The 15,689-nt window shown below is 38.2% G+C and overlaps 1 protein-coding gene across 3 annotated transcripts in view; it reads left to right on the top strand.

Moving 5' to 3' along the window:
• Positions 1-15,689, top strand: part of LOC121329022 (protein polyglycylase TTLL10-like) — a 73,683-nt gene that overhangs the window by 30,933 nt on the left and 27,061 nt on the right. For 2 of the 3 annotated variants that reach the window (XM_041274219.1, XM_041274218.1), the window contains exons 2-3: positions 11,291-11,441; positions 13,533-13,722. In XM_041274219.1, coding sequence (XP_041130153.1) covers positions 11,291-11,441; positions 13,533-13,722 — 341 coding nt within the window. Of the gene's footprint in view, positions 1-11,290; positions 11,442-13,532; positions 13,723-15,689 lie in introns of those variants that run through there. The other variant, XM_041274222.1, reaches the window with a different exon arrangement.

The following is a 15,689-nucleotide window of genomic DNA, read 5'->3' on the forward strand; positions in this document are numbered from 1 at the left end:
CATTAAAACTGATCATTGATGTTTCATTAAATACACACACCTTAAGATAGTTAGATCAGCAAGCAGGATGCTATTGCCATGGCAGGTGTTGCTTTAAAAGTATTTAAGGTTTCAGCTTTCTACACAAAAGAAACTGGGATATATATATATATATATATATATATATATATATATATATATATATATATATATATATATATATATATATATATATATATATATATTGTGATTGTGACAATACAGGATATGTTGCCACATGGAGGACTGTAGGTAGGTTATAAACAGGGCAGTGCCTGTATTTTTTTTTTTTTCACACAAACAAAACAAAACCTAACTCGTTTGGAGACTAAACTAGCCGCAATCCCTCACTACCAGACTGGATGGCTAAGCCGCTTACCAGTCACAAACACTTTTGCACAAGAGTAACTTTAACACCATAACTTGTTCTCTTTGTTCTATGTCTGCACACAAACTCTGTCTCCAACCCCCAACCACCAGAACACTCAAACTGTGGTCTTTTTTTAAAAAATCTTTAATTCAATAATAAATTAACCCATATAGGAGACCTCTAGCAAGATGGCCTCCTGGTAACTTCAGTTGTACCAAGATGGAGTGTCCTCTTCTAATCCCCAGGGCCCTGAAGCCTCTAAATCTTAGTGAGAGAGTCCACTCATCACTATATACATATATGAGTGAATTTCAGTTTTTTTGTTTGTTTGATAAACAGCCTAGAATGAGATATGCTTAAGATTCTGCAAAGTATTTAAAAAAATGACACTGAAGCATGTCGTTTAGACAGTAATCTTTCTTGCAATTGTTTAACTGGTTTTGTTCATTTCAGTTTTATGTTTATTTAATCTAGTGAATGTACTGTGCATGAGGAGTAGAGTTTCTGACAACAGTCACATGTTGACATGTTTATTTTCATATAAAATAATGCATCCAGCTGTTATTAAAAACAAATATGATGAATTAATTACCAAATGCTTTCCAGAAATTACAATAGCTTTGCATTGAAGTTTAGCTTTGTTCCGAATGTAGTTCTTTTTTTTTTATTATTATTATTATTTCATGATTGTCGCCTTAACCGTTTAAAACTTGAATTTTACTGTCGTTGTCTTCAGTTTCACCTTTCTTTTTCTGGAATCCTAACTGCTCCAGGTGTAGGTCAAAGGTTACAGATGCCTGCAACCTGACTTGCCTGTTGATTGATGTCTTACCAGACAAGGTTAGATCTAGCTATTCCTGTCTAATACTGTCTGGTAATGCCGTCGATCACACGGTCCAAACTCTTCGTTTTCTGGGGAAAGACAGTCCACATTTTTGGGGGATGGCCACATGAACTATGAACCTTGCACTGGAAGATGGGCGTGCTTTAAAAGCTCTTCCAAGTGCATCGTCTCAGAGTAAAACGTAAGTACGTCTGGCCTGCCAGTTTTACACCTTGCAATGTTTGTAACGGTCTACGCTGAACTATCCTCAAAGCGTCTACTTTTGTATCCTACTGTAGCTGTAGTTCTTGCTAATCTCTTCCAGATTTGAACAGGTGCACACGTGTTGTCGCTGTAAGTGTGGTTTTGCAATTGTGACTCAAGAAATGCAATTTTTAGTAGAGATTTTGTAATTCAGCAATAATTATAAATCATTCTTATAATATTTAGAGAAATAAAGAAAAGAAACCACTTGAAAAAACATTCAAAGGATGTTGTTTTTGGAGTTGGATGTTGTGTTTACATTTTGTATTTTAATGTATCAAATCCAGTGTATGATGTTTGAGTACTGGTGTTGTGTTCTGCTTTTTTGTAATATTAAAAGTTCTTAAACTCAAACCCAGAGTATTGTGTTTAGGAATAGGCCTGTATGCTGGAATTCACAGTTGTCATGGTTACCTGAATTCCAAACAAGCATGACACAGCCAAGCTGGCATAGCAGGTCCACTGTATTCTTTCACTTCACTGGCACAGCAAAACCTCATTATTTTAGATGTGTTGGTTGGTAAAGTTTCCTTATGAAATAGCTGATCTTACTTTGTGTTTTCTGTCTGTTATGTGGACACCAGTCGCTGAAATATGTCTGTAAGAACCAATAACAGTTTGTATGAGCAATTTAATAAAATAAAGTTTCAATTAAAACTTGTTTGCATTGTTGGTCTCTTTAATGCAAGGTTTACATAAAAACAAAATGTATAAGAAATGACAAAAAAAAAAAAAAAAAAGAATCATGACTGGTAACTTTTATTAAAGTGAAACTACAACAAGCCAAACAAAAAGTGAGTCCAGAACTACAAAACAAACACAAAAAAAAAGGTAACGCTAACCCAGAAGATTTAGGAATATTGTGCACAAGCCTGTAAGAGGTATACTGATTTCTGGCTTCTAAAACTCCCAAATAACTGTTCAGTTAGTACAGTATTAAGTGCTACATGGTCACGTAAATACACTTGTATTTCAGTGTACTTTCTGCTGTACCTTGCAGCATTACCTATAACTGGCCTAAATGGAGTGGACTATGGGAACTAGAGTGCTTTTAAACAGACAGCCTTTCCTGAATATTAAGTGTCCTTAATATGCAATAGAAAACGAACAGGGGTATTGTTATTGTGTTTCATTGGGGAAAATCAGTCTTTGCAACTGATTCATTATGTCAGATATTAATGAAAGGTCATAAATACACTGCAGTACACAGCATGATTAAAGCAATGTTTTACATTGATCAGCCCCAAAGATACAACAGCGTACGCTATTATTTTGGAGTGATACTAACTGACCATTTAATAATAATAATAATAATAATAATAATAATAATAATAATAATAATAATAATAATAATAATAATAATAATAATAATAATAATAATAATAATAATAATAATAATAATAAAGGAATACATTAACAGCAAAGAAATAATAATAATAATAAAAAAACATGAGCTGACCAGATTTTCCAGTTTCGTTTTGAGTGGCAATTCAAATGATTATAAACCAGGTTTTCCAGGTACAACAAAGGTCTTTTTAGGTGATGCCTTTCAATAATAAAGGTATCTTCTTTGGGTAAGAAGTGGAAACTGTGTTAATGAAAGTTTATTGTACAAGTCAGTTAAGACGTCTTCTCCGATGAAGAAAACAAACAGACACATTGCCAACAAAAATGTTTTTTGTGCCGTACTGGGTGTATTTCTATTAATTATATCGAAAGGTACAGCACTCTAAATGTAAAAGAATAGTGATTAATAAATTAGCCAAAACAATTGCCAACTTGACTTAAAGCCCAGTTCAATTAAGTTTGAGCTGGGGAAAAACCTTTTATGAAAATATAGTTGTGCATTTAACAGAGAGAATGTGAAGATTATGTTTCAATTGTCATCGAAAATGTTTTAATTAGGTTTATTGCATGAATTTATATTATACTAAAATGCTCTTTTCCTAATAAAAGGCATATGAATTATAGCTTCTTATAGTTTAACCTTCAAAAAATGACAGTATCACTTTTACTGGTTTTCAGTTTTCATTAGCAAAGTGAAATAGAGCACCTTGTTTCCAGATGAGTGAGACTTAGGGACAAAGTGGTCAATGGACTTTCAATAAGGTCACACATGTGACCAGCTTGGACTGATCCCAGGATATCCTGGTTATTCATCCTACACCCCAACCCCTGGATCACAGTGGCCCTTTTACTCCCCTGTGTACACACTTCTCCTTGATCAGAGGAGCCCACAACTAAAGGGGTAGTGTAGTGTTCCATAAAAAAATGTTTAAAAAAAAATGGTTCTTACAATATCACTTTAAAAAAAAAAATCCTATTTGCACCCCTCTGTTAAATTTGCACCCCTCTGTTAAATTTGAATTATATTTTTTGTGTTTATATCTACATAGTGATCACATGGAGTAGAAGCAACCATATTTGAAACATATAACCATGTGATTCTTCCAGCCTTTAAAACACACACCTTATTACGCATCTGGTCTGGAATTCTGAAACGTTTTAGAATGCACTGATCCTCTTCATACATCACAAGCTTCTTTATCCTTCTGAGCATTCTGATTGCAGACCTTATTAGCATGGTCCTAGATTGTTTACCAAAGGTACTTTTATCTGCAGGGAACACATGATGTGTCTGCTTGCCAAATTGCATAAGCCCAGCAGGTCCACTTCCGGTATGACTACTACAGCTTACCAATATGCAGCTAGTGTAACATTACTAATCATACTGAACTAAATACTGAGACAAGGAAATCGACTTGGGCTCTGCTTTCCACTCCTCACACAGTTCAATGCTTTTCATTTCACAGTTTGCATCAATATAAAAAATAAAAACCCTAATAGTGGTGTGCAATACTTGCCACAGTTGTTCGCCTTTGTCTCATTCACTGTTGTCATGTGATCACATCCTTCAAACAAAACCAGCCATCACAGCAGGGTGCGGATAGAATTACCAGCAAACAGTACTCCTTTTAAATGGGTCTATTTACCCTCAGGTTCTTTTCTCTTGCCAAGACCTGATTGTATGCAGTACAAAGCCTCCGAAAGCAGGCTTTAGTGTTAGCCATCTAACTGAGCCCAGGCACTCATTTATCCACTAGCTTAAAGGGACCTGAACAAACACACAAAAAGGGTAGCTTGAATTAGGATTGTCTCTTTTATTTGTCTGTAATACATTTTGTTTGTTCTACGGCTGCCTTCACTGATAGTTATATTAATATAGCACCCATTAGGCAATGAACTGTTAATTGGAGATTTTCCTGTTTAAATCTTTCAAGCACAATGCTGATGATAATCACCACTCAGCTTGAACTAATCAGCAGCCAAGTCCCTGGCCTCATTAGGAACGGCTCATTTCCATATTGCAATAAGTGCACGGCAAGTGATTCTTTGAAGCAATGGATAATGCTCTACTTTTTGTTTTACAAACTGCAGACAAAGTAGTCCAGCTTTTCACCTTACTGAAAAGTAAAAAGCCCCCCCTGCAATCATATTATAATACCAGTGTAGCGAGCCTAGCAGCACCTTTCTCAGACCACATCATTATCAGCAATATCAACACAATGGGTTTAGGGCACATATTGCAGTCATGATAAGGTACTGTACCATGGTACTTCAATGGGTGACCAGAGTGTATTGTTTCAAACCATTGTGAGACCATTAGTATGTCCAAATATGAAACTATTACCACTCCAAATCCATCATGCCAATGTCTTATACCTGCCACCCTTTCCTTAATACAGAAAACTGTGTTTGGCATTGAATACCATTTGACAAGGAAATGAGGATTTGACTGACAATACACAGTAAGACCCAGCAGCTCTGAAGAACCAGTGGTGGTCAATTTAAGGAATAACATTTTTATTAAATATGTTTTGACTGACTTTATATTATTGTAACTACACTAGTTGTTTTGACCCCTGAAAACATGACATGTACATCATGTGGTCAGTACTGTTGACCGAATGGACTGCCTCTCTGTGTCTATAGACAGTAAGCGTGTTTGTGTGTATATATGTGTGTGTCCTCATTTACTGCACGTGTTTAGGGAATGTACTGTTGTAGTGTAAATGTAGTGTAAATAATTCACTGCAGTTAAAAATTGGACCTGCCCAGGTCAAAGGATAAGGTACTGAGCCAATAACAGAGTGAAGAGTGTTTTGACAACATTTTCTGTCCTGGCTTGGTGAGTATATTCCCATGAGATTGTAAAGGGGCACATTCTTGTGCCTACACCTAGAAAACATAACATGCAAAACCAAGAGAAAAGTGGGGGTACTCAAAGATATCTTGACAACATTATTGAAGGCTTTAAGGTTTCAAGACTATAGACTCTTAAACTTTTGAATTTCTTCCTGGAAATCATATTTATCTGCATCTTATCACTTACTGCCATAGAACTAATTTGATATTCATTCTGTATTATTCCACAGGAATCTGCATAGGTTTTTTTTTAAATTACATTTAGGAACTCTCACAGCTCAGACAGGTTTATACTCAGTGCCCTATTACCTATTATTTAAAAATAGGCAAATTCCTAGGAGCTATACGGACCACTCCTTTATTTGTGTTGACCTGTAGCGTTGAAGGTTTTCACAGGATCAACTAGGATATCCTTCTGCACAGTGGAACTTACTGCATTCCTGGCAAACTACCTCTGTTAATTGTCAGGAAAAAAGTGGAGCATTTCTCTCCTTAGAAAGATGCATTGAAAATAAACAATTAATGTTAAAAATAAATATAAGAAATGGCATCACCCTATAGAATTAACTAAATAAAGTCGAATGAAACCTGCTGAATAATGTTACTTTAACATATAAACTTAATGACCTCACCGCTTTGTAGTTTCGATGAAATGATATCTCAATCCTAAAATTTTAGGTGATGCAAAACTTTTGGCCACAGCTGTAGATTCAATGCCAGATCTCTCCATGTGTGTTGTAAAATGTGCAGTATTAGCATAGACAGTGTGAAAGATAAATACAGTCAAATTCTACAGGATGGACAAGAAAAAAAAAGTTTGGGGCTTTTCTCATTGGAGACTTTGTCTAGGATCTTGTGCCTGTACCTTTGTGAATCGCTGGTTTAATTCCAGTCAGAGTAGTTGGAGAGTATCTGATCACTTTGACAGGTTTGAAGTCTGTGACATCACAGGGAGAGAGATTTCTAAAACTCCCAGGGAAGACTGGCCTGCAGGATTGGACATGCTGTGAACTGCTGAGCGAGATTCTTTTCTGCTAGTTCAGAGAGTGAAGAGGTTAAGGAGGAGGCCCATTTAAGGTGGAATCTTGCTGGTGTAGAAAAGGGAGTCTGGAAATAGCATTGATCTCTGAACAGGGCTAAACAGACTTGAGTAGTGAAATAATGGTATTTGTGTGGGATCTGGTCATGAATGCTGCATGTAGTCTGGGTGCGTGCTTTTTTGAATGAGAAAGTCTCATTAGTTTGGGTTAATGGTACTTTTTTGCAGTATGCATGTCTCCTTTAATCCAAGTGTGCTGCCAAGCCTACTGGAAAATCTTGTAAAACATACTGTACCCCAAACTTGAGCCAATCAACAGTCGCATTACAGCAAGGGGGCTAAACACTATGAAACAAGGCTGTTTGATCTCTGTTTAAACTCACATGCTATATGTAGTGGCCACTCCATAGGAGATACATTACAAAGCAGTGAATCACATTGCCAGAGCGCAAATGGTTAAGCATTGTGATCCAGAGCATGACACACCACACACTGGAGACTTGCTTTCTCTTTTGTTTTTGTGCTATATTGCAACATCATGTCATATCCAATGTAAGGGCATGCGTATGTGCAGCTGAGCAGTGTGAATTCCAAGTGTCTGCAGCAAGTACTAGCAGGTGCTATACTAAATCAGTTTAATGACATTATAAAGAATGACATTATGAATAAAATGGTTTGATAATATAAACCTGTTCTATCTTGCTGTTAAACAACCTGCAGTTTCACAAATATTGAACTGTATTTTTTGTTTGTTTTAATAAAAACAGACATTAAATAACTTGCATGTTAAATAATTTTGGCTAGGACCTTGCTGTAAGGTTTAGACTAGCACCTGCTATAGCAGCCACTTCTTACCATACTAGTAGATGAAATAATTGGCCCCTTTGAAAGGAGGTTTGCAGAGACCAGAGGGACAGGAGCAGTAAAGCAACTGAGGTACTCGTCTACAAGCTGTAATCATTTATAATGGCAAAATGTGAGGTGTGTGTAGTTGCAGCATCGGTCCATTATTCAGTCCTTAGAAGTGCTGTATTAATATAATCTTTATTTTTATATACTCTCTTTCATAGGGGACCACCATCACAAAGCACTTTACAAGATACGAGACTAGGGTGTGTGAACTATGCATCAGCTGCAGAGTCACTTACAGCAAAGTCTCACCCGAAAGACGGAGCACAAGGAGGTTAAGTGACTTGCTCAGAGTCACACAATGAGTCAGTGACTGAGCTGGGATTTTAACCAGGGACCTGGTGGTTACAAGCCTGTTTCTTTAACCACTGGACCACACAGGCTCCTATAGATATGTGGGTGTATAATACAATGGAAAAGGGGTGCTCAGAGTTCAACAATTCATTGGAAACCCTTTGCCAGACAATAGCCTTCTTCACACTTTTCTTTCTTTTTTTTTCATGCTGGCTGTAGAAAGGCTAGACGGACCAGTGAGATGAAATCATAGGGTACAGCTCCCCTTCAATGATGTCAAATAACAGGTTGTGTACAATTTGAGGGGCTTTGTTGGCCAATGTCGGTGTGAGCCAGATCATTACCATTGTGTTATTTATTTATTTATAGGTCATTTTCTGTTCATTAAAAGTGGCTGCTTATAAAGTTGATATTTCTATTAACAGCACTGACAGAATGCATTCTAACATTTTATTCTGTTAGAGGTCATTCTTTTTTTTTTTTTGTAGTTGGGGATTGTGACTTTAAAATACTTTATTTCATTTGTTTTTGGTTGTGCAAGTGATTTTAAATGAATTCCCTGTAATGTTTTGCAAATCTATTTTATTCGTGTTCTGTTGATTCCTTTACTGAGAATGCCATTAGGCTTCACTTAGACCTCCCATATTTGTAAACAGTAGTCCAGCTACTGCTTGACCCTTGGTTTCAGTTGGCTGATCTGACCGTTCTTAGAGAGAAGTTTAAGTAGGAGTTTGGAGTTTCTTATACCACCTCAATTCCAGAGCTTAAGGTCAGATAACTTAGTTAGAATGTTGGGATTATCAGGGGAGAGCATTGAAATACCAGGAACAGGGAGGATTGCTCAAAGATGACTCCTTTCTCACTAAAGGGAGGAAGCCACGTGGCCGCCTTCCCCCAACAGAACAGAACAGCAGCTCACTAGCAACTGCTTAAGGCATTGCTGATAATTCAAGAAGGGGACAAACTTGCCACAAATACAAACCTAAAAATTCAAATCCCACTTAAATAGTGGGAGCGCAGTAAAGAATGAGCAGCTATTGTTCATTTTCGATCATTATCTGATTTTCAATTCAAACATGAAATTTCATATCCACAGTTACTCTGTACTGTAAGTCTGCTTTACAGTGTGTTTGGAATCTGAGCTTTGCACCTCTTTTGCTAAAGGGTGCAGGTGAAGCTGCTTTGCATGTCTAGCTGAACAGCAGACACAGTTAATTCTAGGTTGCCCTCGCCGTTGTCTAAGATTGAAACTCCGAAATGATGCTGTGCTTCCTGTTTTTGTGGTTTGAATGGTGAGGGCTGGCAGTGACATTAATCGGTTGCTATGAGGATCTGCCACACAGGAGTACAAGTCTGAATGTGTACCTGTGAAAAAGAGGTTCAGGTACAGCACACAATCACTCCCACACAATCAGCTCGAGCTGGAGTTTAACCTGTGCCTTGCCAGAGTGCTTTTCAGGCAGTCACATTGAGACTATCAGAATCCGTATTCAGTTTAATGTGCAATAATTGACAACACGTTTGCACAGAGCATAGAGCAGGTCCTCTTGTCTGTATTCTAAATGCAATGTAGATTTGCCTACTCTCAAGCTCATGTTTCCCTCCTCCAATACTGTGAAAACCTGATCAGTTTTCCTTGGTAATCAATCCTAAGCCCCAAACCTTAAGTTTGCCATCCAGACAGAAGCATTCTGCGAATACAATGCATGTGAGGGGGAGCCTCTGGGCATGCACATAGAACTGCTGCTTGCTTTTTAATTCATCAAATAGAATTCTCGGGGATGAGCATAACTGGAGACCCCAGTCAACAATACCAGGTGGCAAGCCTGAATCTGTCTCTGGAACATCAGTAAAATAAGCTTCATCCCTTTGTTTGGGGTAACAGAGAAAGGCTGCCACCTCGATTCCTATATTACGTGGATCATACAAGAGCAATGGATCCTTCCAAAACACCTTGGTGCTTTAGGACTTTCCCACAGAACACTACTACAGTATTTACCAAAAATGTACATACCAGTGCTCAATTTATCCACTTGTTTTAGGTTTTGAAAAACTTCAAACTAGTATTCCCTAACCCTTCTTTGCTCTAAATCAAACCTAACTTCACAAATCACATCTTTTATCCCTGGGAAAAGTTTTCTGTATCCTTTCTCTATATCCTTTCCAAAGCCCTCCCACACCATTTCAGTATTGCTGCACCAAAATAAGATTACTTTTCTTAGTGTTTCTTTGCTATCACTGCGTATTACGTTTAGATGGGAAACTGAACTCACAAATCAATTTGAGGGGTTGTGGAGTTTAAATTATAACAATGCGATAGCACTACTTAGGCCACGTGGTTCCATGGAGCCAGGACGCATTGCATTTAACAGGAACAGCTTTCGGGTAAAAGACTGTAGTCTACTTTTAAGTGGCTATGCTGTCATTTTAGAAACCTTTTTTTAATAACTTGAAATATATTTCCATACATCTCAACCCTGTTTATTTATATAGACAGGAACGATACCTGCTGCTTTAAAACCATTGCAAAAGGAATTCTAAACAGTTAAAAATGTAAGAATGAGATTAGATGACACCGCCTCCTCAGGTGAGCCCTATCTGGTCAATGAATACCTGCTCTAATGACTGTTTATCAGGCAGGCGCGCATATTGCCTCTAGCTGGGAAACCAGACAGACGTGTTCCTTTGACAAAACAATAGTTCCTGCCTTTCATGCGATTTATAATTTCTGGTATAATCTCTCTCTCTCTCTCTCTCTTTCTCTCTCTCTCTCTCTCTCTCTCTTTATATAATGTGCTATAGTAGCATTCTGTTGAGGTCTGCTAATTTGCTTATGTTATGTAATACGCTATTATACACCTATTTGTTGTACCAAGCCTGTTAGGAAAATGTAGAATTTTGAAATGAAGAGAAACACTGTGAATATTTGAAAAACACATATTGGGATGCAATTCTGCACGAGAACAGGTATTATAGTATGAGTCATTCAAAGTCAATGAAAGCATTAAATTGCTGTTTGAATTTAGAGCCCAAGGCTAGCATGTAATAACTGTAAATGTTATTAGACGTTTACCATAAAAGCCTAGCAAAGCATAACGTGAAGTTGGTAAAGCATATTAAAAAAAACATGTAATCAATGGTAAACTATGGTAAATGCATAGTATAACTATGGGAAAAGAGCTACATTACTGTGCAAGTTTACCAAGGTAAACTCTTATAAAGATAGTCATTAAAGGTGATAAAAGGTACATTATCTCCTACACCACAATCCCCAATGTTGAAGCTTTGGTAACACAGCGCAGGAGTTATCAGGTTGGACGTCCATTTGAAATGGGCTGAATTAATCAATGTCTTCCGTTCTGCTCAGAAAAGACTCAAGAAGCTGAAACAGATGAAAGTCAATGTCCAGCGGCGGCTGCAAGATCCAGATCGAAGATGGGAGCTGCGGATGAAGTTCCTGCAGCAAGCTAAAAGCTACATTGGGGTGCCATACCACAAGAGGTACCACCAGCCTGGATGTAAGTCCACAAACATGTCATATTTCATCAGAGTCACATCACAGGTTACTGCTGTCTTGTGTAACTGCCCAATGATATTGAGGAAACTTAATGGATTGCAGCTACTAATTGGATTATTTTTGCGGAATTTCTGTAACAGCATTTTTAAATGCTTTCATATCTGTTAATTGACCAATCACAGTAAACCGTCACTTATCAGACTGCAGTGGGACCAGAGTAAGGGCGGATATGTAAAAGCCTGATGAATGAATCCTGTTTTGAATACTATTATACACAGCTGTAACAATTACTATATTCACACAGTTATTGTTTTGAGGTTCAGCTTTTACTAGGGAACCCCCCTAAATCCCTTGTTTAGAAAGATAGAGGGCATTAATGTTTGTGACAGAGAAGTCGTCTGCCATGTGGGCGCGTACATTTGCTGCTGAGTGACAGGCAGAAGACGGAGGTTGAAGTTGATATGCCCCGCAGGAGAACAGGATTTATTTACATGTCAACACACTGAACAGCTCGAAAACTTTTTGTGGTACCTATAATCTCTGAACTAATCTTCTCTGTTCAATAATAAACAAATTCGGGCTACTTGCCCGGCTGTCAGTGGTTTTGACTTGCTTACTCACTCTTAGGTAACCAACCTTGGTTCTGGTTCTTTCTCTCTGTCTCTCTCACACAAACCCACCTTACTGAAGATCTTGATCGTGGCGGATAAATGGTTAGGGTGGATACGTGACGGGCGGATATATAACAGATTACCATGTCTCATATAATAAAGAAACAATTTATTCATTCAACATTTTCAAAGTAGTGGTTGTCTACGGTTGAGGCCAGCTTAGAGTATTCATAAATACTCTAAACGGAGGGTTTCAGATGATTGGCCAATATCTTTTGGTATGCTATGGAATCCATTTTACCAGGTATTGGAACTAAATTTCCTGTGCCATTAGAGGAAAAACAGCCCCATTGAAGGATATTACCACCTCCTATTCTCAAATGCTTAGAAATCTTCTTGTATCCTACTCCAGCTTTATGAGTAAATAATTTTCTGTTTAAGGTCTTCAGATAGCTCTTTATTTTTTCCCGTATTGACTTATTGGTAATGACAGCAATCATCCTATACCTAACCCTTTTATACCCTATACGAATGTTCACCTACAATCCGGCATTTTCAGACTTTTCTAGAGTTAAGTTCTGCATTATCATATTGAAATTTCTAGCGCCTTGTAGACAATACTATCATAGCACCAAAGGGCATGAATACTTGTGAATGAGCATTTTTGGAGTTTGCAAAAAAAAATTGCTGAAATAAATAATTGTAGACATCTATTTGTCTAACTTTTTTTTCCTCATCTACAAAAGCAAAACTTTTGCTACAAAACTTTTGACTACAACTGTGCATATACATATATATATATATATATATATATATATATATATATATATATATATATATATATATATATATATACACACACACACACGTACATATACCCATACACATATACATATTCAAGGATTTTGAGTTTTACAGTCTCAGTATGAACCTGCAGTACTTCTAAGTTACTTTTTTTGCTGTACATTATGCTTCTCAGTACAGCATAATGTACAGCAAAAAAGAGGCTAACAGTTATATAAGAAACTGGATCGCACAACTTTTTTTTAAGTGGGAAATATTATCTGCATTGTAATGCAAAGCTTGCCACTGCTATCATGGGAAGTTCTGTTTCAGTTTTTGTCCTGGCAGAAGCTTGTAGAAAATGTAATAAAATGTGATGAAGAAAGTGCTGTTTTAAAGCAGCCACTTGTGACTCCCCTCACCTCACCCCACCTATCATACATGGATCACAGCCCACGCTTGCTGTGCTCCGACCTCCTCCTACTCAAACTGCTCTACCCTATATGGAGTCATTGAAGTGATTTCATTGAGGGCATTAATGGGAGGATCAGAAGCTGTTCCTTTCCCAGGACTCATGGAGAATAGACTGGCATTTCTTCCCAGGAAAACACAACTGCGCCATCTAGCCACTTCACAGCATTGCATTGCTATAACTCCTGAATTGCTCTTTATTTTTGTTCTTCTATGGCATGTTCCAGCGAAGCAGCAGACCCATGACATGGTTCATGTGGAGATCTGGCTAGGGGAAGGAGAGCGCACCCTGGGGGCTCGCTGGCATCAGGGCAAAGTGCAGGTCTTCGACTCCTACAAGTTTGTTTCCTCTTCATACGGTGAAATGAATTACCGGTTCAAATCGATTGAAACGTGGCTCCAAGGAATCTGTGTAAGGTCAGTAAGGTGCAGGAAAGGCTGTGCTCATCTCATAAGTCTTGGGGCACAACATGAACTAAAGGTATCCTCTCCAGTGCTGGACTGGTTCATACCTATTTAAACTCAATAGCTACTGGCAAGTAATTTGTCTAAAACTATTGTGTGTAAAACATTTTTAAAATGCTGCAACACCGATATTACTAGTTCGTTGATGTAATGTTATTAGTACTAAAAAATAGAGCAAAGGACAACAAACATTACCTTGTAACATGCAGGCCCATGCATTTAACACCCCTGCTGTATGTAATAATGTTGGGGAACGCTCTTACCTCGTTTGCCATGCACTCTGAGAAGTGTCGATTTGTTCTTTTTTTTAATTATTAAAAAATTTAAGTTAGTGTAGCGTGCACGGGGGTAGGGGTCAGGGTTGGTTGGTGACCAGCGGTATCGGCGCTATGCTTCAGAGCGGGAGGTCCCGGATTGACGCCCCACCTCCGCCTGTGAGAAACCCCTGCCGGCGGGAACCGCGAGGTTCGCCACATTAGCACAACTAAGCACTTTTCACAATGGTTTGATTTGGTTGCCAGTCTGTCCGGCTTCACCAATCCTGGACAGCATTTGTACCCGTAGAATGCTGGCGGGAGGTTGGGTCAGAATTGCATGCCCGGGATTGGTGAAGGCGGATGGAGGGAACGGTTTAATACAAAGAGATAAATAGGAGTGCATGCATGAGCGCAGTTGGAGAGCGAGTGAGATTTTCACTTGCTTTCCAGACATCAGCGTGGAGTAAGCACAGCTTTGATCCGATACTTCTATGCTGCCCTTCCATCAAAAGTTATGGGAACAATAGCACTTTCCTCTTTTTGTGTACTATTTGATAAACACCAGTTTTCTTTGGCCGTACATTTCCACTGCGCTATCTTTCAGCGAATGGTTACACTGCTGTGTTATCAGTAAGTTTAGTGAAGGGTGCTCGGTACCTTGTCATTTGTTATTTATTCATTATCTTCAGGCTATCTGTAGAGCCAGTCAAGATTTCCCAGAAAACAGCTACTGTGCCTGTAGCGCTGCTTTCCGATTTCCGATCTATGCTTTTTAAATGGCACGTGGCAGAGTAGGCAAGCATCTTCGTACAGGCAACACTGAGAAATTAACTTAGCATTCTCCTCGTAAATCACTACTCCAGCAGGGCTGTCAGACTATGCAGAGAAACTGGAATCGAGAAACTGGAATCCTTGGTATTTACGGGTAGGACACAGTACTTTAAAGTATATGAAATATCATGCACAAGCATTGAAAGTTAATGCATCATGCAAGTAATTGTTACTGGGAAAGGTAGCTGGGATAGAGGACTATATAGCTTGAGGTGTGGTAGAGCTGAACAGCAACCACAGAGTTTTTTTTTTTTTTAATGGCTCATTACTTAATATGGTTCCTATCTGTAGTTTATGCCTAGCATGATAACAATATGCTACTGTACTTTGAACTCCTACACATGAATACTATAATAGTATCCTGATGTGCAGTACTTATGGATACTGCTACTATAACCTGCTCATCTCAAGCAAGGAATCTTTCATGAAAGCTGTAACCGGGACGGCAAGGAAATCCCTAGAACCATGTCTCATGTATTTGAACCAGAACACAGTCTTTAATAATCTAACAGCAATTCAGAGTCATGGCTGCATGTGGCAAGGTGCCCACCCCTCTTATTATTTATGTATGATGATGATTATTATTATTATTATTATTATTATTATTATTATTATTATTATTATTATTATTATTATTATATATGTTTGTATATGTGTGTGCGGACGGACGAAAAGCTGGTCTCATAAAGTGTAGTTGCCGTGGATGGGGTTGAATCCCGATCCCAGTAAAGCCTGTGGGAATGTGGCTGGGGCCTTATTAAGGGCATTGTTTAATGGGTCATTAAGGCTGCAGGCTCAGAGTTGTGAGCTGAGAGGAGAGTGAAGGACAGT

Source organism: Polyodon spathula, chromosome 16, assembly GCF_017654505.1.
Source record: "Polyodon spathula isolate WHYD16114869_AA chromosome 16, ASM1765450v1, whole genome shotgun sequence".
In the NCBI taxonomy this organism is placed as follows: Eukaryota; Metazoa; Chordata; class Actinopteri; order Acipenseriformes; family Polyodontidae; genus Polyodon; species Polyodon spathula.